Source organism: Talpa europaea (assembly GCF_964194135.1).
Source record: "Talpa europaea genome assembly, chromosome: 8".
Taxonomy (NCBI): Eukaryota; Metazoa; Chordata; class Mammalia; order Eulipotyphla; family Talpidae; genus Talpa; species Talpa europaea.
Window position 1 is genome coordinate 33,335,242 of NC_140075.1, and position 27,639 is coordinate 33,362,880.

The 27,639-nt window shown below is 38.9% G+C and overlaps 1 protein-coding gene across 1 annotated transcript in view; it reads right to left on the reverse strand.

The window, feature by feature from the left end:
• Window positions 1-13,440: 13,440 nt before the first annotated feature.
• The window catches only part of UBR1 (ubiquitin protein ligase E3 component n-recognin 1), a gene marked incomplete at both ends in the record, with an annotated part of 112,708 nt that continues 98,509 nt past the window's right edge, over window positions 13,441-27,639 (reverse strand). Inside the window, 6 exons of the mRNA XM_084240985.1 lie at window positions 13,441-13,582; window positions 15,591-15,692; window positions 17,589-17,759; window positions 21,954-22,031; window positions 25,013-25,069; window positions 26,712-26,820. Coding sequence (XP_084097111.1) covers window positions 13,441-13,582; window positions 15,591-15,692; window positions 17,589-17,759; window positions 21,954-22,031; window positions 25,013-25,069; window positions 26,712-26,820 — 659 coding nt within the window. The remainder of the gene's footprint in view (window positions 13,583-15,590; window positions 15,693-17,588; window positions 17,760-21,953; window positions 22,032-25,012; window positions 25,070-26,711; window positions 26,821-27,639) is intronic.

The following is a 27,639-nucleotide window of genomic DNA, read 5'->3' on the forward strand; positions in this document are numbered from 1 at the left end:
GACAGACTCACAGAAGGGTGTTCATTTAGAAGTAAGCAGCACTAATGATCTACACCACTTCCTTAATTTGTGTTATATTGTGAAAGCCGTCGGTAATTCTAGCTAATCTACCAAGATAACACAATTTTCATAATAATATATATAAGGAATATAATAGTGCTCTCCTATTTTGGTATCAAATTTTTAGAAAAATTATTGGAAAAAATAAAATTTGCAGGGCCTCCCCGGTGGCGCAGCGGTTGAGCGCTGGGTTGCGAAGCTGCCCGCGGCCTCTGCGGCGCCGGTTCGATCCCCGGCTGCTCCCCGGCCACCGGAGGAGGGTCCCACATGGCGCGCAGACCTCTCCTGCCGCCCGCTGCTCCCCTCAGCAGTGTACTTCGGTCCTTCTGCCTGCTCTGCTCCCCGCTCTGGCTCTGGTGAATTCTCTCACCCTCCCGCGCTTCTGACTGTACCCAGTGCATGTATAAACAAAACAAACAAACAGACCAGCAAACAAATAAATAAAGCATGCCTCTATACAAAAAAAAAATAAATAAATAAAAATAAAAAAATAAAAATAAAAAAAAAATAAAATTTGCAGAATATCAAACTCTAATTACATGTGTGCTTAAGTGAGTGGGTATGTATTGATGTCTGCAGTTTACTTTGAAATTCACCCAGGAAATGAATACTATTGATGGATCAAGGGATAAATAATTGGGTAAATATATGATACAGCAAATATAGTAAATTTTTATTGATAGAATCTGCAAGGAGGTATATGGATAATCACTGTGTGAAGTTCTTTCACTTTGGTGTATATTTAAGATGTTCAAAATAAAATATTTTGTGGAGGGCCTCCCCGGTGGTGCAGCGGGTTGAGTGCCACACTATGAAGCTGTCCCCAGCCTCTGCAGCACGGGTTCGATTCCTGGCTGGCCAGGGAGAAACCCACATGGCGTGGCAGACCTCTCCTGCCTTGCCTGCTGCTCCCCTCAACAGTGTCTTTGGTCCGTCTGCCTGTTCTGTTCCCTATTCTGTCTCTGGTATAAACAAATAAATCTTGTATAAATAAATAAAATCTTTTAAAAAAATATTTTGTGGAAAAGACTTCTCAACTATTTAGTGGGTCATCTATGAAATGGATCCCCTGATAGACATCTATATAGAAATGGGGGTGTGTGTGCAAGTTTAGGAATTGCTCAATTCTACTAAATCCTGAAGGGAATGCATTAATTTTCTATGCTGATATAACAAATTGCCACAAACATAGAGGCTGAACACAACACAAATTTATTATCTTAGACTTCGGTGGGTCAGAGGTGACATGGATCTCACAGGGTTAAAATTAAGTTGGGTCCTTTGCTTTTTCCAACTTCTAGAGGCACCTGTGTACCTTGGCTCTGGCCTCCTTCCTCTCCCTCCAAAGTCTGCAGCACCAGGAGGCCTAGCCCTCATAGCACAGCTCTCTGACACACCTTCCATCTCCCACTTCCATTTTTTTTAAAGATTTATTTATTTATGCATACAAGAATGGGGTGTAGGTCAGAGGTGCAGGGGAGGGAAGAGAGGATTCACCAGAAACAGTGGTGAGCAGAACAGGTGGATCTACTGAGGTACACTGCTGAGGGGAGCAGTGGGCTAGTCAGGAGAGGTCTGCTGCACCATGTAGGTAGCTCCCTGGCTGGAGATTGAACTCATGCTGCAGTGGTTGCAGACAGCTTCATAGGTTGCATCTTAACCCCTTGAGCCACCAGGGAGGCCCTTTGCTAAGAATTTTAAACAAAAATTAAAAAAAAAAATCAAATCAGCCTTACTTTGATGTCCCTCCAATTGTTGTTTTCCCATTGTGCAATTTTATACATGGGGCAGTAATTGTGTTGGCCTTTTTCAAATGGTAAAGCCCCACTCTGCAAGAGTAAACCTATTAACTTTGACATGGTGTCCAGACCAAAGTCATGCGCACAACATAGTGAGAAGGAAATGACAGGAACCCAGAAATAAATGCAGTGATGTCGCCTACCTTTAAAATATACTCGTGTTAAAAAGCCTCATAAACCATAAAACTGAGTTTCAAGCAACATTAGCTGCTATTCAACAAATAGCTTTATTTCTCATCTCTCTCTTTCTCGCTCATCATTTGATTTGGTCCTAACTAGAATCAATGACTTTGTTGGATGAAATCCACAAGAAAGAGCACAAAATGCAGGAAGGCAAGAGGGCAAGATGGGGACTTGGAGCAAAGTCAACATTTAAAAGGAAGATGCAACTACAAGATTCAGAAGAGGTCACTGAGTGGGGTAATTTGACCTATGTAAAAGCTTTCATTCCTGCCTGAGCTCAAGGCTTACCTTTCCATGTCTCTCATTGTATTGTGTTTAACTCTACCTTGAGGCTGCTCCCTAAAGGATCTTAGAACAGTTTGTTTTATTCTTAGCTGCTCCTTGCCTATTCTTTCCTGACAGGAAAAAACACTAGCCCAGTCTGACTGAAAATGTCAGAAGAAGGATTTGACAGACTATATCCTTGTTTACTGATTTGATTCGCTTACTTGTTTGTTGTTTAACAGAATATATATTTATATGGTTCAGCATTCAAAAGGTACATTGTAAAGAGTTAGCTTCCTTCCCATGTATGTCTTTCAATCATTTAGTTTGCCAACTACTTGGTATTGATATCTTGTGTAGCTTTCTAATGCATATGCAAGCAACATCTTACACTTACTAGCAAGGTCAAGATTGGACACACACCTAGAGATGACATTGAAGCTGGGGAAACTATGAAGTGAGATGAGATAGGGAAAGACTCAAGGCAAAAAGAAGGAAGACAAAAGCAAAGGATGCAGAGTGGTAGAAGGAGGTAGTTCGAGAGCTATTTTGGGGGCAAATGTCACAGCTCAGTGAGTTATATTCTCCAGAAGTCACCTGCTTTTGTCTTTTTGCATAATTCACATTTTTTCCCTTTTGCCAACTTTTCTCCTGCTTATAAGGCTGTCTTTGTTCTTTTTTTTCCAAATTGGTATTACTTTATAATTATGTTATAATTTACTTTTTCAGTTAGTCTATATTGCTTATCAAAGGCAACCTCTACTTTATTTCAACTTAGTCAACTTATCTTGGAAGCTAGAATTAATAATTTGTGATTTGCCTTTATTGGGACATGTTTATAAGGAAACAGACCCTCCGTGGTGGCACAAGGGATTGGGTCTCAGTACTATGAAGCAATCTGCAGTCACTGCAGCATGAGTTGATCCCCAGCCAGGGAGCTGACCCACATGGTGCAGCAGACCTCTCCTGTCTCACCTGCTACTCCCCTCAGCAGTGTATTTCAGTCAATCTGCCCGTTCTGCTCCCCACTCTGTCTCTGGTGAATCCTATCACCCTCCATGTGGCTCTGGCCTGCATCCCAGTTCTTGTATGCATAAATAAATAAATCTTTTAAAAATGTTTATAAGGAAACAAGGTCTAGCAACTGATTTGGCATTACTCGTGTCACATATTAATTTTACTTTTTTACATTTAACCCATTAGTTTCATTTGTTTCAAGTCCTTTTTGTTAACAGTTTGATAACATTTGTTAAAAAAAAATTTAGTGGCTTCTCAAGATGAATTTTCTCTAAAGGAAATTCTGTCCTCAGAATGGTTTAAAATGTGTCCACATTTTTATTGATTGGATTACTGAAATCACACTTGATGTGGACTAAATGGAGATGGCTATATTTTACCTTTCAAAAATCAATTCTTTTCCATTCTAGCTTAGGTCACCCTCTGAGCTACATTACTGCAGGAGGCTTCTAACTGGTCTCCCCTCTAGCCTTCCTTAGTTTCTTTTCTTCCCCCACCCACTATAGCTAGAGAGCTATTTTATTAAATTTGTTATTTTTATTTTCTTGCATCGTTGTTCATTTTTATATATTATTTGATCTCTCCATAGCTCTCCCACAACCACAGCACCCATGATCCATTACCACAGTGTCTTGTGTTCATCCCTCCCCTGTTTTAACCCCCTCCCTCCTCCTCCCCTGTCATATGCCTCAGATATATGATTAGCTTGCAAGTTTTGTCTTTTCCCTGACCCTATGTTCAGTTTCTAAAGAGTTCTTTCTAAATACATTAACTACATTATTTATCTATGAAAAAATATTAGTGATTCCTCATTGCCTTTAGCATGACTGGACAAAGCTTCTCTATGATTATTTTCTAATATTACCATTAAGTCACCACATTATATTATATCCTATACTGTAAGAGAAGAAAAGAAATAAGGAATAAATATTGGAAGGAACAAGAAAAAATCCATTTATCATCTACAGTGTAAATCCCCCAACAATGACCACAGTTAAAAAGACAGGGTCTCAGGGGCCTCCCCGGTGGCGCAGCGGTTGAGCGCAGGGTTGCGAAGCTACCCACGGTCTCTGTGGCGCTGGTTCAATCCCCAGCTGCTCCCCGGCCACCGGAGGAGGGTCCCACATGGCGCGCAGACCTCTCCTGCCGCCCACTGCTCCCCTCAGCAGTGTACTTCGGTCCTTCTGCCTGCTCTGCTCCCCGCTCTGGCTCTGGTGAATTCTCTCACCCTCGCGCGCTTCTGACTGTACCCAGTGCATGTATAAACAAAAACAAACAAACAAACAAACAAATAAATAAAACATGCCTCTATTAAAAAAAAAAAAAAAAAAGACAGGGTCTCCCTGGCAGTGCAGGGGTTAAAGACTCAGCGCTATCAAAATATTGCCAGCTACTGTGGCGTGAGTTCAGTCCTGGCCAGGGAGCTAACCCACATGGCACAGCAGACCTCTCCTGTCTCTCCTGCTGCTCCCCTCAGCAGTGTATTTCAGTAGCTCTGCCTGTTCTGCTCCCCACTTTGTCTCCGGTGAATCCTCTCACTTCCTGTACCTCTGGCCTATACCCCAGTTCTTGTATGCGCAAATAAATAATAAATTTTTAGAAAAGATAGATAATACTCATTGCCATTGTTGGCAACAATATAGAGCAAGGGAAACTTTGGACAAACATTTGATATGGTGCATACACATGTACACATACATATAATCTCCAAGAGAAATGCATATATCTACAATAAAACAGTGTAAAGTGTTCATAACAACTTTCATTTATAATAGCCAAAAATTAGAAACAACTCAGATGTCTGTCAACAGAAGGGACAAATTCTGAATTTGTGTAATTGAATTACCTAGCAATAATGGAAAGAACATCTAACAACATGGATGACTCTTACAAGTGAAAGAAGTGGACACCAAGAGAACATATATATGATACTGTGGGTGGACATATGTCTATGTTGCTCAAAATGTAAAGACTTTGGTGTTAGATTAATGCTCACCAGAGAGTATCCATTACTGAAGAGGTACTAGACAATTAAGTACCCAAAAGAACTTAGATATTAGCACTTTGTGGCAATTAACACAATAGGCTCACATATGGACAGAGATAAAGCAGGGGCTTGTCAGCATGGACTTCCTCTAACAGACTTTTAGAGGTACTGCCACTTTTGAAGATCCAGCCTGTCAAGCAACAGTGTCCATTGCTCTATTGTTATGACACTGTTCTTCATGGAGATCAACCAGCTACTTTGTGGCAAATTGACAACACTGGATGTTTCTATTCTAGAAGAGTCAGTGCTTCATTTTCACAAGAGTAAACACTTATTCAAGGTATGAATTTGCCTTTCCTACCCAGCATGCTTCAGGTAGCTTCACCATCTGGGGTCATAGAAAGTACCTGTTCCACTGCATGTAATACCAAATAACATAACATACAAACGGGAAGTCCACTGTAACTATGGAGGTATAGGAGTGGGCCCATGATTATGGGATACACTGGTCTTATTGTGCCATTCAGGAGCAGCTGTGCTGACATAATGTTGGAGTGGCCAGCGGAAGGTGCAGTTGACATGTCAGCTTAAGGCAGTGCTCTTTGAAGGTGGGGTTTCATCCTCCAGAATGTAGTATAGGCACTGAATCAGTAGCTTCTGTATGGTGCTGTGTTCCTACTAGGGAGAATAGTTAAGGTTCAGGTTAAGTGGTTCCACTTAACCTCATTCCCAATGACTGCCTGGAGGGCTCTGTGCTACCTGTCACTATAACTCTAGGTTTGCAAGGTCAGAGGGAACTTGAAAGGGACTCACTCTTGCCAGGGACAGAGAAAGGATCTACTAGACTACAAACTATGGCCTTTTGAAATGCAGGTAACAAGGGACTAGTAAGCAAGAAGCAGGGTCACCATCTTGTCAAAAGTAGTTGACATAGGTCAGCAGGAGATGATGAGGGTACTGTTAGATAAGAAGAGCAGGAAGGAACCTGAGTGGAATTTAATCCATCTACCTGGCACTTGTGGTACTCCTTTGCCCAGTTTTGACTGAATGGATTTGTGCAGCAAGTTAACCCTTTTGTACTCCCAAATCTGTCTTAGTATCTGCTTACTGTAGGACCCAACTACACACTGTGTTGTTTAGCTCTATGTCCTGAATAATTTTTGACCATTTTATCTATTAGATTTGGGGAGTTTGTTAAATTTCCTTTATTGGTATGTCTGTCCTTTTATAGCCTATAGTTTTGCTCTATAAAAGTTACTATTACGTACCTCCCTGGTGGCGCATGAGTTAAAGACTCAGCACTGTCAAGCTATCGCTAGCCACTGTGGCATGAGTTCGATCCCCTGCCAGGGAGCTGACCCACATGGCATAGCAGACCTCTCCTGCCTCGCCCACTGCTCCCTTCAGCAGTGTAATTCAGTAGATCTGCCTGTTCTGTTCCCCACTCTGTCTCTGGTGAATCCTCTCACTCCCTGTATCTCTGGCCTGCACTCCAGTTCTTGTATGCATAAATAAAATAAATCTTAAAAAAAAAGTTATTATTATAATCAGTCCTTGGCTTGTCTGGTTCCTACATACAAGGTTTTCAGTTACCTTGTTTTAATTAACACTATTAAGAACCTATCAATGATGTTACATGAAGACTTACGGTACATTTTGTAGGAATTGACTCATGCAGTTACAAGACAGAGAAATCCCACAACCTGCAATCTGCAAGCTGGAAAGCCGCTAGAGTTGGTGGCATAATTCAGTCCAAATGCCTGAGAACCAGGAGCTTCAGTATGAGAGCAGAAGATGGACATCTCAGTTCAAGAAGAAAGAGAATTCTTTCTTCTCTGAAACCGTTGGGTGATGTCCACCCACATTGATGATGTACTGAATCAAATTCTAATCTCCCAGAAATTCAGTTTTACCAGCTATCTGAGCATCCCTTAGGCCAGTAAAATTGACACATGAAATTGACCATTACAGTCATGTTTCTTTTTTGTTCTGTTTTAAATGAAATGGGTTTTCTGATCCATTAGGAGGAGGGGCATAGCAAATGGGCAGGGATGGATGGTCTAAGAAAATGTTTTTAAACTTCACAGCTGCAGGGTTCTCTCTTTTGTTGTTCATGCCAAGTATTGAAAAATTATTTTGAAATTGAGGTGATGTTGGTGTACAAAACTATGTTTTAGAAGTACAGAATCATACTCCCCCTTTTTAAAAAAGATTGATTTATTTATGCATGCAAGAACTGGGGTACAGGCCAGAAGTGAGGAGGGTGAGAGGATTCACCAGAGACAGAGTGGGAAGCAGAACAAGCTGATCTACTGAAATACACTGCTGAGGAGAGCAACGGGTGAGTCAGGAGAGGTCTGCTGCGCCATGTGGGTCACTTCCCTGGCTGGTCAGGGATGGAAATTGTGCTGCAGTGCCTGTGGATAGTTAGTGATGCTGCGAGTAACCCCTTGTGCTACCAGGGAGGCCCAGAATCATACCCCTTATAACTTAATACTCCATGCCCAGCACAAAAGTACCAATAACCCTCCACCACAGTCGAGTGGCCTCTCTCCACCCTTTGCTTCCCCCTCCCCAACCTCAGTTCTGTAGTCAGAGCCCAAGGGTTTTGGTCTGCTCCTTTGTTTTGTTTCTTTATATTTTACATACGAACGAAATCATGCAATATTAATTTTTTTCCTTCTAACATGTTTCACTTAGCTTAATCCCCAGTAGTTGTATCCATGTTGTCACAAATGGCAAAATTTCATCTTTTATTTATAGCTGAGCAGTATTCCATCCTGTGTATATATCACTTCATCCACTCATCTGTTGTTGGGCACTTAGGTTGTTTCTTTTTCTTGGTTATTGTTAATATGTTGTACTGAACATAGGAGTCCACATGTCTTTTCAAATTCTTCAGATGGATACCTAGGAGTGGAATTGCTGGATCACATGATAAATCTATCAAATAGCACTCTCTTCTTACATCTTCAAATGCTGCATTTTACTAATGTAGTTTCTCTCTCTCTCTTTCTGTGTGTGTGTGTATCTCACGCTCATTCATGCACAAAATCTAAATTTTCTTTTATGCACAGTATTCCTAATAGTCTTTTTTAAAAAATGATTCATTTTTATTTATTTATGCATACAAGAACTGGGGTGTAGGCCAGAGAAGCAGGGAGTGAGAGGATTCATCAGAGACAGACTGGGGAGCAGAACAGGCGGATCCACTGAAATACACTGCTGAGGGGAGCAGCAGACTAGCAGGAGAGGTCTGCTGTACCACATGGGTCAGGTCCCTGGCCACGGATCAAACTTAGCAGCGGTGGTTGCCCAGCTGCCGACAGCTTGATAGTGCTGAGACTTTTTTTTTTTAAAGATTTATTTATTTATTTATACAAGCATTGGGTACAGTCAGAAGCGCGGGAGGGTGAGAGAATTCACCAGAGCCAGAGCGGAGAGTGGAACAGGCAGAGTGACGAAATACACTACTGTGGAGAGCAGCGGGTGTGGCAGGAGAGGTCTGTTGTGCCATGTGGGACCCTCGCTGGTGGCCGGGAATCAAACAGGTGCTGCAGAGGCTGCAGGCAGCTTCACAGCCCAGCACTCAACTGCTCTGCCACCAGCCACCAGGGGAGGCCCAATAGTGCTGAGACTTAACCCCTTGTCCACCAGGGGGGCTAGTCTTAATGTGGTTTTAGCAGTTTTACACTGGGTGAACCTCTTTCCCTAATGTAGGTAATATTTTAAAATTTTTATTGAGGTACAATTGAAGTATTATTTTCAGATGTACAACAGAAAGCTTTGATATTTGTATACCTTGTGAAATGACCACCACAATAAGCCCATACAAAAGCCCTACAAAATTATAAATCTTTTAAAGATTTATTTGTTTGTGCATACAAGAACTGGGGTATAGTCCAGAGGTGTGGGGGGTGAGAGGATTCACTAGAGACAGAGTGGGGAGCAGAACAGGTAGATCTACTGAAATACACTGCTGAGGGGAGCAGCAGGCAAGACAGGAGAGGTCTGCTGAGCCATGTGGGTTGCTCCCTGGCCGGCTACAGTTGATGTGAACATACTACCTAACTCTGGATATCTTTTAATTTCAGTGGTGTCCTTTCCTGTACAGAAGTTTTAAATTTTAATGGAGTCCAATTGTGAACAATTTGGCTGGCTGCATGATTTCTTTTCCTAGTAGTGGCCAGCTACTCTGGTATAACTCTGGTATAACCTGTCAATTATAATTGCCTTGTATTTTCATTTCCATACCTCTCTCCATTGTCTTCACTTTTATCCCTGCTAGAATATTTTACCACCAACTAAAGCAATATATATATAGCAACGTTTATATATATATATATATATATATATATATGCTATATAGATGTAACTCTAGGCACCCTTTCTCAAATGAAAACTTACATAGAAACTCAAAATGAAAAGCCACAACTTAAATTTGGCATCTTTTCTTCTCTCTAGTCTACTTTTCTCCTAGAAGTGTTAGGGGGAAAAGGATGTCCCAAAGCAAATTCCATATAGGCTTTGTGGACTCCACCCCCACCCCAGGTCAAAGCCAAAGACACTGGGAACTCCAAATCCCATCACCACCAAAGGGAAGGTGGCTGGAACCTGAGGGTGGGGTTAAGCAGCCAGGTGGATATAAAAGGCAGACACGTGGGCTTTGGAGGTTCCCCCCCATTTTTGGCTCTCCGCCAGCTCGCAGCCGTCCGGCCAGCTCTGAGAGTGACTTTGGGTTTCCAGGTCGCCGGATCGGGTAGGGTAGGACGCATTAAAGACTTTATTTCCCTATTTTTTCCCTGAGTTGTACATTTTCCTTATTTCCTTTTCTCTTGTAAATAAACCTTTTATTAACCTTTTGTGTGTGTGTGTAGTAGAGTATTCATAAGTCCCTTTAAAGCGCGCGGGTGAGGACCCACATCCAGGAACCCGTTTTAATATCGGGGTTGCTCTATAACAGAAGCTCTTTGATCCTTAGTGTGATGATCACTGAGGCAAAAAGGAAAGTTCTAGAATTTAAGTGAAGAATCACGGCTTAGAAATAGAAGTAATTACATTGAGTACTATAAGGCTCAATCCCAAGAGATTCTGATTTAGGATGTAGTCAGAACTGGAAATGTGTATTGTGAACATGCTCTAGATGAGTCTAATGCCTAAGTCTGAGAAACTTTATACTACATCTAAGTTGTCCAACATGGTAGCCATATGACTTTAAAAAAAAACATAAAAATTTTAATGAAAAACTCAGTTCCTTAGTTGAACTAGCAACATTTAAATGTTCAATAGCCACATGGGTCAGTGACCACTATACCGAACACTTCTATCATTGCAGTGTTCTTCTGGACAGTGATGCTCTGGACAGTTGTTTCCACAACAGGGGATGCATACCCAAAGGGACACATACACATATGACGTAAGTATGTTTAAAAATTATTTACTGATGGGTTGTATGGACAAGAAGTTTGGAGACCATTACACTAAGTACTTTTGTCTTTTCAAGAATTTGCCTGGGGGTTGAAAAAGATCACTTTTAGGTACAGATTTTTATACCTCAAACCCAAATCCACAAACATGAGAAGTCCCCCTTTTCTTTTTAAATATACACATATATTTTATTTCAAAAAGCACAAGGACATTATACAAGTTTTAAATTTACATTTTGCAATAAAAGATATCAATATATGCATTATTTGTATAACTTCATCATGGATGGAATTTGAATCAGTGGTATAAACATGTTGCAGTCACTAAATAGAGATCATCACAGTGAACCAAATGCATAGTTGTTATGAAATGGCAAATGACCACTAAAGGGTAAACTCACAGCCCACACACCAACATAATAAATTAATTACACAGATATTTTTCTTCACTGTATCATTAAAATTCCTGCCAGCCCCTCACCAAACATTAGATAAACAAGTTTTGGAGCCATCCCGTTGAACCAGTCCCTCCACATAATACACTAAAGAAAATAAAGTGACTTTTTGCTCATTTGTAAATAAACTTCATAAGCGTAATTAAATTGCTTACAATGATGAAGGCAAATCACTAGGATAGTTGAATGTGATTAGAAAACCCTTGGGCTGGGGGAGCACTGAGACATCTGTTCATTTACAGGGCAGAGATCTGAATCACTCTTAATAAGTGGAACTCAATATGAAAGGGATTCTTTGGCAGTAAAGGTCTGACTGGCCATTGCAGGAGAGTCCTTCTGGCAGCTTGAGAGCTTAATTAACCCCAGAGTTTATGAAGTGAAGTGAATATAAAAACACTAGAAATAAAGTTAGTTTATCTTTGCCAAACTGGGGCCAATCAATTAGGGCAGAATCAATACCTTCTGTTGCCTATTACGACTCTGACTTCCTAATCAGACAATCTATCCAACAAAATTATCTAAGAAACACAGAAAAATGTTCAAATCATTTAATCATACTAGCAAATCAGACAAACTGAAACCAAAGTTTCTGATCTTCATCCATCAATTGTTACAAATGTTCACTGGAGTTGTATCTATTTCCTGATACCTCCTGAATAGTAATTATTCAAGTAGAAATTCATGATTGTGATTCTGAAGCCTATTCATGCCACTCCCTTACTACAAAATCCACCTTTTCTTTATTTTTACATAAAAATACAAAACATTTAACCCCAAATGTGCATCATGAATTACTTTGCAAGTATATTTTTACTTCCATGTCTTTGATGAGCAAAAAAGAAGGTAGGAAAACATTCACACTTTTATATAAGACAGTAGTCACCAAAGGCATAAGATAATCTGAATGCATTTCTCAAATTCCTCACATTACCTCACATTTCCTTAAATTCCTCCAGAGACAATGAAAGCTAGGATGGAAGATTTCAATTTATCTTCTGTCTGATGTTTTTCTCACAATTCTTGATATAAAAAGTTAAAGCCAGAAACCAAGAAGTCTATGCACTGATTTGGGAGAGCTCTATTATTTATGAACAAGATGGCTCAACCACAGCATATTGTAACAGGACACAGACTATTGATCACATGGCTTTTTTGGTTGTCTGTACTAGTCATAAAACCAGAGTTTATGAAAAGGTTGCGCATAGATAACAAATGAAGAATTTGTCTTTTACAAAGACATAGGTTACAGAATTGGCTTAAATTTGATTTATGTAATTTACATTTGTCATGCCCCATCATTGGGGGAATTTTCTTGTCCTCATTCCACAGATAGTTTATATCAGAACTGCATTAGGTTCTAAAAGTCAAATAGGATAGTGCCACAATTAGGAGACAAGTGATCTCATTTTAGAAACTTGCCTTTGGAAAATGTATAATTTCAAAATACAACACAGCTATTTGTGGTCAGAGGTGAGAATTACAGGCTCTTTGGCCCAACAGCAATGAATTATGAATACATTATTTTAACTCCTCTTGAATTCTACAGTGGGAAAAAAGCGTTTGCACACTGACAAAAATGTCAACTCTGTCCATATAGCAATTTAGTTTGATTTCTGGCTGAAGCAGTAAGTGGCACATTAGGGTTATCTCTTAAATAACAAAATATACCTTTGGGGAAAACTTTCTTAAAGCACACCATTTTCTTTTCTTTTTCTTTCTTTCTTTCTTTTTTTTTTCAATTCCTCTTCAGCTGCAAGGAAAATCTAGTATCACAGATTACTGGAATTTCTAGAATCTTACCAGTGATCCAATGTTAGCTAAACTAAACTTGGTGAAGAAATAACAAATACATGATTACTGAAGAGTTAGCCGACATATAAAAGTGCCCACAACTGCTCAATATGACTTCATTTACTAGGTGGGTAAAATGTAATGAAATGGGACAGATTATGAAGGGAAATGAGTTTCTGGGAATATTGGCAGATTCAAATATTTGGGGTAAACAAGCATTTCTTTAGTGCTCTGGAACATAAAACAGATTAATCTATGTCCTTATTTTTTTCCTTGAAGCATATGTTTGCTAACTGAAACCAATACTCCATTAAGGAATATTTTATTAATGTATGTGAATCTGGACATGGAGCAAAAGATCCTTCAACCCTTCCCCAGCCCTCAGAAAAGTGTCCATAATTTTGAATTGGTCTTCATTACTGTCTTCATTCGTTATTGTTCCAAGGCAGAGTTGTACCTCATAGTAACTGCCAGTTGAATCCAAATAACATCTGATTAGTTTCCTGGCTCCTAGCAATCTCTTCTATAATGCAGTGTTGTTGCCACACTAAATGGAGCTTGCGATACCGCTCATGAGATAGATGAAGTGGGTTGCCCCTCCTTCAGGGGAAAAAAAAAAAGTTAGTTTGAATCAAACAGTTGAACACATTTTTATTGCTTTAAATTAGTCTGAACTCTAGAGATCAGAATCTTAGAACTAGAAGTAATCACCAGGATAAGGTTATAGAAGGGCATTTTGGGTGACTAGGTAAAAAATAGTGACTGCGTAGCAGGTTTCTAGGCTGCTAGATTGGTTCTAGCACAACTCGGATGGGTTGAGTTGCACACATGATGAGGAGGCCTCAGCTTGCATGTGGAAGAGCCTCCTCTACTCTATGGCACTCCATGGGGTGGAAGTGAGCATATGCTGCCTTCCCGAAGTAGTAGCATGGTGAGCACGAGGGAGCTGATCGAGTTCATGCCCTAACCCATCTCTGCACCAGGCTCAAACCTTTTCCCTGGGGAGATGGTAACCAACTCTCTTCCATAACTCTTAAGTAAATCTACTAACAACACACTAGTAGATGAGGTCCTACAACCAGCTAAGAAGATGAATAGAGACTCTGGATCAGAACCCAAGCGCTGGGGACCATAGAACTGGTTTGGATCTCTACTCTGCAAATAGACCAGAAAAGTATATATGACTTTAAGTTCACCTTCTTTACAAATATACTGGTATACTAGTATATCTGACCAATTTACTGATCTTATTTCTCTCTGCTTTGGGCAGAAGATAGTTTAAATAATTAATTCATTGATCATGAAAAAAATGAACAAAAGGGATATTTTCCTGTCATCATTGATCCCTATGAACTTGACAGGTTACTTAGTTAATAAAGTAGATATTTATTCAGAAAATAGGTCGTGTATGCCATGGGTGTAATAGGATCTTAGTTAAATACCTAGCTAAGTTTAGCCTCTATCTGAGTCTTCTGGCTTCTGTTTATCCAGCATTGATTTCTTGTCTTTGAATAGCAGAGATTAAGTGAGAGGTATAGTACCAAGTCCCCAAATTATATCCTGCTACTAAAAAATATTTTGTTATGGTTACCCTATGACATACCAATTCTGGCAACAGAATTGTTGGTGATTAGCAAATATTTAAATAAAATTGCTTCACTTGAATTCCAGGGATGCACAGTTTGCAACACTGCATAATAGTTAATTCAAAATGACTAAAGTTTAGCTATTGTCAGTAATGGAGAATGGTGAGATTCTCATTCCTGAGGCATTTAAGTGTCTCAGCTGACTGGGTATTTTAAAATTGTCTAATTAATTTAAAAATTCTGTTTCTTTGAACCATTTTGGAACAAGTCAGATCCCCTATCCTCAATCATTAACTACTTTCACCATGAAGTATTTTTTCTCATTAAGTCCAAAGACTATCTCTATACTGGTTAAATGCCGTCACAATAAAAAAAATCTCTGTATGATCAGAGAGGTTCTAACCCCCATCTAATAAGTCTACTAATTTTAAGTAATATTTTAAAAAGAACAAAATTTCAGTTAAACTAAGAAAGATAGCTTACTTACTATGAGGGGGGTCTAATCTTTACTGTACTTTGGGGACAATACCCCCTCATCCTCACAAGCCATGAGTAGTACTCCAGTTCCTAAGACCAGGGCAGGATACAAAAAGTTCAGGATTCTAAATATTTTGCTTATGTTTGGAAACAAGGCTAATAAGAAGTTTCAAGTGTTATAATAAAAACAATAAATTATCTATTTTAAACCAAACTCCCTCACTGGATTCTACATATTTCTTTCTTTTATTTATCTATATCAATTAAACCTTCTAAGTAATTATGAAGATTGGTTGATTTAAAAATAATAGAGTCTTCAAACATTAAGATGGTTGGTGTCTTTAAAACTTTTGGAAAATTATTACCTTCAGATTTTGGAGAAGCAGAAACTTGTTGAAAATTATATAATACATTTAAGATAGCATTTAGTATTTTAAATTAACAGTTACTTAAAAATATCTCGCAACATTCAGCATTAGATTTTGTGTTTAAAGAACTGTTAACATCTATATACAATAATTAGCAAAACAAACAAAAAGTCTTACTTCAGCCCCGGGTCTGTTTCTCCATATTCATCCAAGTAAGGAGCTGGATAGGCACAGCCTCTGGCTTTCCCTTCAACCAGGACCACTCTGCATTCTCTGATTCTGAAGGATAAAACAACCAACAGGAAATATTAAGTACATGTGTGTCGACAGGCACTGCACCAAAGTTTTCTTTATTTATTAATAGATAGAGAAAAGACATGACCAGGGCCTCCCTGGTGGTGCAGGGGTTAAGTCTCAGCACTATCAAGGAATTATGCTCAGTGAAATAAGCCAGAAAGAAAAATAAAAATATTGTATGGCTTCACTTTTAGGAGGAATGTAGAGGAAACAAATAAGAGATCAGAGGAAAATAAAAGTAATTATAATAAATTAAAAATCAATATCAACTATAAATCAGAGACATTCTGCAGGGGAGGAGGAGGGAGAAGGATCAAAACAGGAGTGAGAAAAGCACAGAGATTATGGCGATGGGACATGGGTGAATTGGTGGTAGGACCCTCACAAGGACTACACCTGAGAGGAGAAAGCACACATCGTACAAAAATGAAGAATGATGTAAAATATATGTAAAATAAATTCTAAAAAGTTATTGCCAGCCACTGAGGCAAGAGTTTGATCCCTGTCCAGGGAGCTAATCACATGGCACAGCAGACCTTTCTTGGCTCACCCGCTGCTCCCCTCAGCAGTGTATTTCAGTCAGTCTGCCTGTTCTGCTCCCCACTGTCTCTGGTAAATCCTCTCACCCCCCACATCTCTGGCCTGCACCCCAGTCCTTGTATGCATAAATAAATAAAATAAATCTTTTTTAAAAAAAAAATGACATGACCAACATCTGTTAGGATACAGTATAGTGACAACAGGAACACAAAATTGTGTTTTGTCTAAATAGAAGAGAATGAACACTATGAACACCGCTATTTTCAGTGCAACCATAGGAAAGGATCAATGGATTTAGGGAAGTGGGGTCAGTAGTATTGGCTGCATACACTGAAGACAGGAAGGAGGCTGTCCTACTCCAGTCACAGATAGCCTGGAAAATGTGGCTAGGGTTGATTCTGTTCAATTTGTAGACTTAAACCCTGCATGGGGAGACTGAACTTAAGAGAAAGAACTCCTAGTTTGTTACCTTGGGTCAGAAAGAAGGTCAGCCAGGGAAGTGTGAAGCCTTTTCTGGTTAGAGCTTTTACTAGCTTGGATTCAAAAGAACTACTGCCACTTTGAAAGCATTTGGGACTCTTACAGCAGAGAAATGGAGACATAAATAAGTGCTTGCGTATGTGTTACAGAGGGAGTAAGTACTATGGAGAGAAATGATAAAATAAACATTGGATTAGGTAGTGGGTTTACTCACTATAGACTCCCTTAAAGAAGACAATAGGTGTTTGGGTTTGGCTTTCATGCATTCATTCCCCTTGTTGCAACAGATTCCTACAAGCAATGATTTCATATTCTATAGCAACTACATAACACGGGAAGAATGTAAAGAAAAAGTATGCATATCTGCACTGAATTTGTTTTTAAAAGGTTTACTTATTTATGCATACAAGAGCCGGGGTATATGCCAGAGGTGTGGGGAGTGAGAGGATTCACCAGAGACCAAGTGGGAAGCAGAACAGATAGATCTACTGAAATATACTGCTGAGGGGAGCAGCAGGTGAGACAGGAGAGGTCTGCTGTGCCATGTGGGTCAGCAACCTGGCTGGGGATCGAACTCAGGCCATAGCAGTGATAGCGTTGAGACTTACCCCGAGACCACCAAGGAGCTCCTGCTTTGAATTTTTATCTCTCTCAATGAAACAATTAACATAATCCCATCTTTTTAAACCAGTTATTACGCAGTATCTTCTCAAATATAGTCTCATGTGAATAATGCGTCTCTGTACACTTAGTTTCTAATAGATCACTTATCAACATAGTGTTCTGCCAAAATGGTCTCCAGACTGAGAACAAATTCCCTAAATTCACTAGGAAGCTTCCAGATCACTCACTACTCACTTTAGGAAAATGCATACTCCAGCTCCACAGTGAAGTGCATGAAAAATGCATGCTCCAACCTCTTCCCCATTCACAACCTCTTGGCAGCAAATATTCTGAGAACACAGTATGGTGCCACAGAAAAGACAGAGGACAGGGTGCTTCCGCTCATCATCTGCAGACCGTGGACACCTCAAAAGGGAAGAAAACTTTCAGTATGATGCAGACACAAAGAAACAAAAAGTATGATATTTCCAGTTAGCAATGAAATATGTCTTCATTACTGGCTGCTCTACAACAAAGAATTCTCTTAAAACACAAGGAAATCTTCAATTAGATGTTTTTCTTTAACACGTCCCCATAAAAAAAAAGTTGCCCCCAAATTTTCTGATTAATCTATAATAGTAAAAATCTACTATTAAATATACAGTATCCTGATAATTTTCATCAAATCTTGCAATTAACTGTCACTTGAGATTGAGACTCATTTAATGGAATCCATTTGTAATCTGATACAGTCAACTGCTTTCCCTAGTTAGTTTAGTGAAGCTTGTGATCTCAATAGTGGAGGAATATGACAATAAAACTTAGCCGGTATACTAAAGGTCCAAACACATTTTCTCCCCATTTCTCTGGAATAACGAGATCTTTTGAGTTAAAATAGAGACTGTGGTCTTTGAATTGATACACCTTCCATCTGGGAATGACAGCTAAGTTTAAGGAAGGAAAAAGTAAAGAGCTGACTTAGTTGAATCAAGTAATGCTTTGACATCTGACCCTTTAATATGATGGCATGCTAGAGCCTTGCTTTAATGTTCCCCCCTCCATGAAAGGGTGTTATCACTCTGAATCAAAGTGATAACAGCTGTCTTTTAAAAAGGTGCTTCTCATGCTCCTCCTATCTCTGCTGTATAACCAAAATGAAAAACACTGAGAATTCTTTAATTTGGACAGTAAAAAAATAAATGCAGCCCCAGGAAAGATCCAGTAAGGCCCACAATGGGGTTGGAATAAAGAGCATTAAAAAAAAAAAAAAATCTCTTGGGCCTCCCCAATGGTGCAGTGGTTGAGCGCTGGGCTGCGAGGCTGCCTGCGGCCTCTGCGGCGCCGGTTTGATCCCCGGACGCCAGCGAGGGTCCCACATGGCGCGCAGCCCTCTCCTGCCGCCCGTTGCTCCCCTCAGCAGTGTACTTCGTCAGTCTGCCTGCTCTGCTCTCCCCTCTGGCTCTGGTGAATTCTCTCACCCTCCCGCGCTTCTGACTGTACCCAGTGCTTGTATAAATAAATAAATCTTTTAAAAAAAAAATCTCCAATAGGATATTAACAGTTTATTTTCTGATCCCTAGTATGTCAGACAAGATAAGAAACCACCCTTGTCTATCCAGGTGCAGAAGTACTCTGAGCATAGGTATTTCATTTTTGTCTACTACAAAAGAGGGGGCTATTTTCATTTCTCAGGTTGTTCCAGAACATAATTATAGCTTTGTTTGGATAAAGCCAACATGTTCTTTCACATTTTGAGCAGGATGGCTGAGTCTAAATCACTGTAGAAGAAAAAGGGCACTATGCCTAAGGTACCCATCAGCCACTCATCTACATTAGTCATGGCTTGGTCTTATGGAAACTGGTGGTGACAATAAAACTGGAAGAGCTCATATGATTTATTTTCATTTTTATTTGAAACCTTTAAGTGGTAATGTCATCTGGGATGATCTTCACTGTGATTAATTATGAACCCTCTTTGGAGAACTTCTAAGAGCCAACTTCTAAGAACCTTTACTGCCTGAAAGACAGTACTTATTCACTGGGCTTCTGTGGTAGCAATGCAGCCCTACTATTAAGAGGGTAACTGAATTTAGAGCTGGATGCAATCTTTGAAATCATCCAGTTAAATTTTTAAGGACTGGGATAAAGTAATGCAATCATTTCTTTAATCAGCATGAGAGATGCAGCAAGAGAGTTAACAAAGATCAAGCCAATCTGGTAACAGAGGCTAGAATGTGGGTTACCCAAGTTCCTGTTAAAAACTGTTAAAACCTCTGTTTTTCATCAAGCCTGATGTCCAGAAGAGCAAAGAATATTTCTCTAAACAGAAGTGAGCCCTGGACCATTTTTAGAGCCAGGCTGCAGTGAGCAGTCCTAAGAACCAAACTTCCTGTTATTGTCATGCTTAAAACACACCTTCGACTCAGATCAGATATGGTATGGGACAGGACAGGTCTTTCCTACAGGGGTTGGGAGGGCCTTGGAGAGATTGGCCTTAGTTATGCCGTGGGATAGGCCAACTGAAGTGTATAGTAGAGTCATCACTTTTGATCTTTTGTAGTTTTATTAAACTTAAACTGAGACTTGGAAAAAAACCTCTGGTTTTATGACTCAAAGTAATGGTTATAACGAAACAAGGGATTTCTTAGTCATTCTGTATGGTGGTGATTCTCAGAGTTGGTAAAAGAAGGCCCTTCAAATACACAAAATGATCTTAATCTATAATCTCTAGTTCTGGTTTCTTCAAATAAAAAAGTTATTTAATATATGGCTAAGCACTACAAACTGTCACCTCATACACCAAGACACTTAATTGGTATTACTAATGGCCATCCTTAAAACAAAATTTAAGACTTAATTGTGTTTATGGAAAGCTCTAAGCTCTAAGTTTACTAAGAAGTTTGGCTGGTGCACAAAGATTAGCAAGTATTACAAACTCCTAAATGAGCTTTAGAATTTGTGCAATTTGGGAAAAGGATGCTTTGTTACCAGTACATCAACAATGAAGTTGATAAATTGACTCTGATTTTTTTCAGGTTGTTGAGATTCTTTTTCATTACAGATTATTGCTAGTTTCATGTATACCAATTTGGTTTGCCAGGATGGTGGTGTGATACCACCTGGGTCAAAAAGACATAGTTGCATCAACAGTAGTTTTAGCTTATTTCTTAAGACATGAAGTATTGTGATTCAGATATGAATTAGTCACATACCAATGGTTAAAGCAGATACAAATATAATTTCTTCATTCAGTGACATTTCATTGGTAGTGTATATTATTCAAATAACAAGGCAAGACTAATAATAGTAAAACAAAAATTACTGTTCATTAGAGGACAATATTGTATCATACAGAATTGTATTTAAGCTCATGTGATTCTCTTATAAAAGTAATTAATAGGTAATTTTTATATGGTATTAATAATGTCTATAATGTAGCTTATTTATCTTGCTTCTTACTAGTTGTTATCATGCAATATGTTTTTCAGTTTGAAAGTGACCAGTGAAAAGGAAGAGGGAGATAAAGAAAATTTGAGAACCAGTGCTTCTGAGTAGTGCTTAACTGTATCGAGGTAAGCTATTCAGTGGGGAGAAGAATAGTCTCTAGAAAAATGGTGTTCAGACAACTGGAAATCACATGCGAAAGAATGAAGTTGGACCTCCTACCCTATCCCAAAAATTAACTCAAAACAAATCCACCACCTAAACGTAAGGGCTAAAACTATAAAACTATTAAAAATAACATAACAGTGGTAAATCTATAAGACCTCAGATTTGGCAATGGATTCTTAGCTTTGACACCAAAAGAACAAGCAATAAGAGAAAAAAAATGGGTAAAATGGACTTTTATGCATCAAATGACACCATCAGGAATATGAAAGCACAACCTATAGAATGGGAGAAAATACTTGCCAATCTGGTGAAGGTTTCAATATCCAGAATACATAAAGAACTCAGCACTCAACAACAAAAAAGACAGTACCATTACAAATAGGCTAAGGAGTTGGATTATCATTTCTCTAAAGAACATATACAAATGTCTAATAAGCACTTGAGAAGATGGTCAACACTGGTCATGAAGGAAATGCATACCAAAATTGCAATGAACTACCATTTTATACCTACTAGAGTGGCTCTAATTAAAATAACAGAAAATAAAAAGTGTTGATGAAGATATAGAGAAAAAGACCCCTGTACATTGCTGTTGGGAATGTAAAAGGTTCCTCAAAAAGTTCAATGTAAAATTACCAACAAGACCAGTCCTTGGTGTACATATGTCCAAGAGAAGTGAAAATATAAGTCCACATAGATGCTTTGACATGCATGTTTTCAGGGACCAGAGGAGGAAGGGAGTAATAATTTAGTGGGTACAAGGTGTTTTACTGAGTTAATGAAAAGTTTTGGAACTAGAGAGAGGTGACAGTTGCACAACATGTGAATACATTAAAGGCCACTTTATTGTGGTTAATTTTATGTTATGTAGTTTTTCTCCCAATGAAACAACAAAAACAACCAAGATTGCAAGTTACTGTTATAGGGAATGCTCAGTAGTCTGTTTAAAAAAATGTTAGTGGCGGTATATAGTAACAGCAAAAAACAAAGAAAATCCCCATTCCTTACCTGAAATGAGATGCTTGATTTAAGAGGCAACTATAGTCATCAGGAAGCTCTATCAAACTATTTCTTTTTCTAGGGTACCTAGAAATATAATTTAAAAGGCAATTTTATTTATGAATAAGTACATATCAAAAGCTAATCAAGCAAACAAACAAACCAAAAAAAGAGTAAAACAACCACCAAAAAAACCCCAACCAAGGAATAGAAAGGAGAATATCTGTTCTAAAAATGACAAAAGGGAAAAATAAATAAATAAAAATGACAAAAGGACCCAAACTTGTAATCCACAGTAATTCCCACTGTTAACTAGATCGTATCTAAACTTCTTGTTCTAAAAATCTAAATCATCCATTAGCTGGTTTTCTGTCCAAAATCAACTCCCATTATTACCTTAGACTACAATTGTGCTAGCTAAATTTCTATACTGTCGAGGAAGATAACATGAAGTAGTGGTTAACAACACTGCCTTTGAAATCAAACAGACTTTGTTATAAATCCTAAATTCTTTGACACTTGAGAAGTCACTGAACCGAAGTTTGTATTTCCTGATCTGCAAATTAACAATAAATTTATTGTAACTTTTCAGTCATGAGGCACATCATCAGTTTAATAATAGGTAAAGGGTACATAAGAGACTTCAGTTCATTTAGGAATGTTGACTATGAATAACAGTTTGAAGGAACTTTGTAGAGCTGGTTAAGACTCAATAAGATTGAAGTATAAATTAATATATTCAGTATTTGATATATAGTTGTGAATATGATTATTATAACATACTAGATACCCTACAAACCTTAACTCCATGCTTTGGGAAAGTTACCATAATAATATGAAATTCTATCCTCAAACCCCAAGCAATTTACATTTTATTTATTTTATTTTTTAAAAAAGATTTATTTATTTATACAAGAACTGAGGTACAGGCCAGGGGCGCGGGAGGGTGAGAGAATTCACCAGAGACAGAGCAGGGAGCAGAACAGGCAGACGGACTGAAAACACTGCTGAGGGGAGCAGTTGGCGTGACAGGAGAGGTCTGCCGTACCATGTGGGTATCTCCCTGTGGCCGGTAATGAAACCTGCACTGAAGAGGCTGTGGACAGCTTCACAGCGCTGCACTCAACCCACTGCACCACCAAAGAGGCCCAATTTACATTTTATACTTACTTTCTTTTTTCTTCAGTAAAATTTACCTCCTCTAAACACTTTATCTTAGTAAATAACCTCAGGCCTAAAAAAATTTTCTCTCTAGAACCTTAAAGTGTGTCGTTAACAATCTTTTATTTTTTAAATTTCTATGGTATTAAACAGTGTATTTCATATATTATACTTTATCTTATAATGTTCTGAGTTTATACACATGATTAGATTGCATATTGGGGCCTCCCTGGTGGCGCAGGGATTAAAGACACAGTGCTATTAAGTTATTGCCAGCCACTGTAGCACAAGTTCATGAGTTCAATCCTCATCTGGCCAAGGAGCTGACCCACATGGCACAGCAGACCTCTCCTATCTTCCACGTTGCTTCCCTCAGCAGTGTATTTCAGTAGATCTGCCTGTTCTGCTCCCCACTCTATCTCTTGTGAATTCTCTTACCTCCCCCAACCCCCGCACCTCTGGCCTACATCCTAGTTCTTGTAAGTATAAATATATCTTTAAAAATAATTAGATTGCATATTAGCCATGACCAAAACTTGTGTTAATTCTTTTAACTTTCCCAGAGTAATATAACACTGGGGAAACAGATGTCTGAAAGGTATACAATGAGTTAAAGCAAAGGAGAAATTGTGTGAGATTAACAGTCCTAAAACATGTTTATCTCTTAAAATTCTTTTCTCTCTACTCTAAAATCTTTCTTTTCTTGGTGATGTGAATTCACCTCATGTGAGCATAGGAACTGGATTTACAGTTTCTACATCACTAAAGTTGCTAAAGGTGTAGGCAGCATGTGCACATTTACAAAGAAGGTGAAAGAAGTTCAAGGGGGTGAGAAAAGAACTGGCAAGTGTACACAGCCTCACTGTTTTCTATACCTGTAGAAAATAGTACTGGTTAGTATTTAAGGTTGGAGGTGAATTCCTTTGCTTGTTTATTGATGCAATTCAATTTGAATAGAAATTAGACCCTGTACATAATATAAGTCAGGCTCTCGGAGGATTACAAACAATATAAACATGCAGCTCTGGCCTTTGTTGAGTTTCCTACTAGTGATTTAGGAAGACAGAAAGGGTCTTGAGTAAAGACCCTTAGTTAGTCTCTAAGCATATAGCCAGGAAGGGAAGAAAGGAAAGAATATTTTTTATTTTTTATTAATTTTTAAAATTTTTTTACATCATTGTTCACTTTTAAGAGAGAATATTTCTATTTAATCTTTTTTTCTCAAGAGTGGGAAAAGCAGTTTATAGGAATACTGTGGCTACCCTCTGATTTTAATATACCAGCAGTATCAAGATGCCAACTCTTCCTTTGCTTCACAGGCATGCACTAGTATAAGGAACAGAAGTTGGTGATATCATACAATTTAAGAGGGAAGGACAGCCATTCTTTTTTTTTTTTTTTAAAGAACCAGCTAGATATGTAATCCTTTTTATTTTAAAGTTTTCTTTTCTTTTCTTTTTTTAAAAAGATTTATTTATTTTACACAAGAACCGGGGTACAGGTCAGATGCATGGGAAGGTGACAGGATTCACCAGAGACTGGGGAACAGAACAGGCAGACTGACGAAATACACTGCTGAGGGGAGCAGTGGGCGAGACAGGAGAGGTCTGCCGTGCCATGTGAGACCCTTGCCGGCCGGCCGGGATCGAACCAGCGCTGCAGAGGCTGCGGACAGCTTCAAAGCACGGCAGTCAACCGCCTGCGCCACCAGGGGAGGCCCAGGACAGCCATTCTAAGAAGAAAACAATTGTAGGTAATCTCATATCTGCCAAAAGCTACCAGAAATGTAGGAAACAAATGTGCTGAATTAGCATAAAGAAGAAAGATAGCAGGCATGCTCAACAAATCAATTACTTCTGAAAACAGGACTTTGAGATAGGGGAAAAGGATTGAGAAGTAAAACCAACCTGACTATAGTGTTTTTTTGCTTCAAACAGTTTAGTAAGGCAGGATCTGCACACCACCTGGATATGGGGTCAAGAGAAAACATAAATAGGTCATCACAACATCAGCATAATTTTAATCTAAATGACTCCAAATCTTTGTCTCTTTGTTCCATGTTCCCTCTTCTAGACTTTTTACCTTAGATAGTGTCCCTTCTCTTCTTTTCTTCCCTTCTTTTTTTTGTATCTTCCTATTTATGTCCCCTCCTCTTTTATTGATACATTTTTTTAAGGGGTTTATGAATCAAGGTTCTTACTAGAAAAACAGAAACTACTCTGAGTATTTAAGCAAGAAGGAATTTAATACCAGGAATTATTAGGAAAGTTTGATGGAAGGGCCAAGGAGCCAAACAGGGCACAAAAAATGCAAGGCAACCCACACATCAGCCAATAACAGGAAGCGACCACTCCTCTTTGGATGGAGAAACAAAAGGAAATAGTGTTGGAACCCAAGTGCTAGAGTCATTGGTGGATACTGGAACCACCAGTTTGGGAACTAGTGAGAGAGAAGAGCAATAGCCACTGGCAGATATGCCCCACAGGGCAGAGAGAGGTAGTGTGAACACTCAAGCTGCCTCTCAGTCTCCAAAGATCTTGGTAGAGCTTCCCACTGACTGAATACAGGCAGAAGTCAACTGACAAGGGAGACTACAGAGGAGAGGATTAAAAAAATACTTTGAGGGAAGCAGGGCTAAGAATGGTATAAGGAGCAAGACCTTTTGTTTCGAAGTTTGAATTTTAAAAATGTGACTGAACTAGAACAGTAAGTTCAAAACATGTTGATTCCAAGAATATAAAAGTTAAATTAGTATAACTGAGTGTGACTGTGTTCAATGCAAAGCATGACACTAACATTTTGTTTAATTTTTGTCATAGTGGAGATCAGAACAATTCGTGAGAAATGAGGAAAAACAGAAAAGAACCTGATAGCAGAAAAGAAAGCACAAAGAAAGGTGCAGGAGACAGGAGAGATTCATACAAATCCTGATATGGGCATGGAGGGAAAAAACATTGATTAGAGAAAAAAGAGAAAGGCAGAAAATTGAATAGCCTAGTGGAAACCATGGGGGAAATAATGGTAAGAGTTGAGGACTATAAAAATTAATGGAAAATGATGTCATAAAAGATAGCATAAAGAGACAGGACATTAGGAGGGTGCAAAGTGATCAAGAGGATCAGCAAATAATGAGAAAGAAAGAAAATTGTTTGAATTTTCCCTGGGTTATTTAACTGACAGATCCAAATGACTTGTATTTATCAAATGACTTTTTTCTTTCTCGATCATCCTTCTGAGAAGTGTGCTGCTATGTGAGATGTGCTACTATTTTTCACATAGCCCCTATCTGGGTACTTTTGATATTTAGTTGTGACAACAGACCTGCTGACAACATGGAACCCCAGCACCTACACTGATTTAAAACTGGAATGAGACAGTAGCTGTGGGTAAAATAAGTGCAATGAATAGTAATCATAGTGGAGAAATTCCGGTTGGCTATGGCTGCTGGTATTATCTCCAACTCTCTAAGTTTGTAAATTAGAATCTCCTATTTTTTGTTAGTCCCTTTAATCGATAGAAGTCAATCTACACACTTGGCAAATAATCTTAATTTAAAATTTTTAAACTTTAAAATGACCCAACAACGGTATTTTGCCCTCATAGTACCTCTGGAGAAGGGGCCTTACAGTATCCCAATATTCCTGGAAAAGCAGGAACAAATTTGTGGGCAAAGATAGATAGCTACAGAGTGCATTGTACTCTCCTTCTGTAGAATCTGCAAGAGATTAAAAATACATTTAATAAGCACATTATTCTTACTTGGTCAACCAATTAATAGAACTTGTTTATTCTCATTTCTATATCTTCTATACATAGAGTATATTTTGTATTTGACAATACTGTGAGTAGCAAATAAGCCACAGTGATCCTTTTAAAAGGTAAATTTGTTAAGTCGTTCACCAGATCAGATGTCTCCAATGTCAAATAGCTACAGGATATAAAATACAAAGTTCTTATGATGACTCAAAGGACTACGTGATACGTCCCTGGCTGCCTCTTGGACCTCATCTCCTACTGCCCTCCAGCTGTTGATTTCGCTTTAGCCATACTCATTTCTACTCTCTATTGACTATGTTAAGCTAAGTCTTTATATATATTTCTTCTGCTTAATAATGCTTTCTTTCAACTCTCTGCCAAGCTTAACCCCTCTCTCTTTAAAAATGAAACAAAACAAAACAACAAAACAAATTTTGTTTAATACTAAAGTCGCTGTGAGGTCACAAAGACAACTTGGGGTTGGATGCAGGAGCCTGTAATGCTGAGCTCAGTGAGGCCCCATTATGTATGCAGACGTTCCCCAAGGGAAATGGTCATGCACTGTTCAGCTGGGACACTGCCAATTTGCCCTTAGTAATGTCCTTGTTGCCTGCAAGTTCCTTCAAACCAGGGCTAGGCCCCTCATTCCCCCAGTCATGCCCTTTGTTCCCCAATCACATCTAGGAGCTGTTCAGGAACAAGTGCTGAATGTCCTTTAGTTCTTAGGAGAAGAGCTCCCCATGGGACTTGGTGCCATCCAAATACGCCACTTCCAATA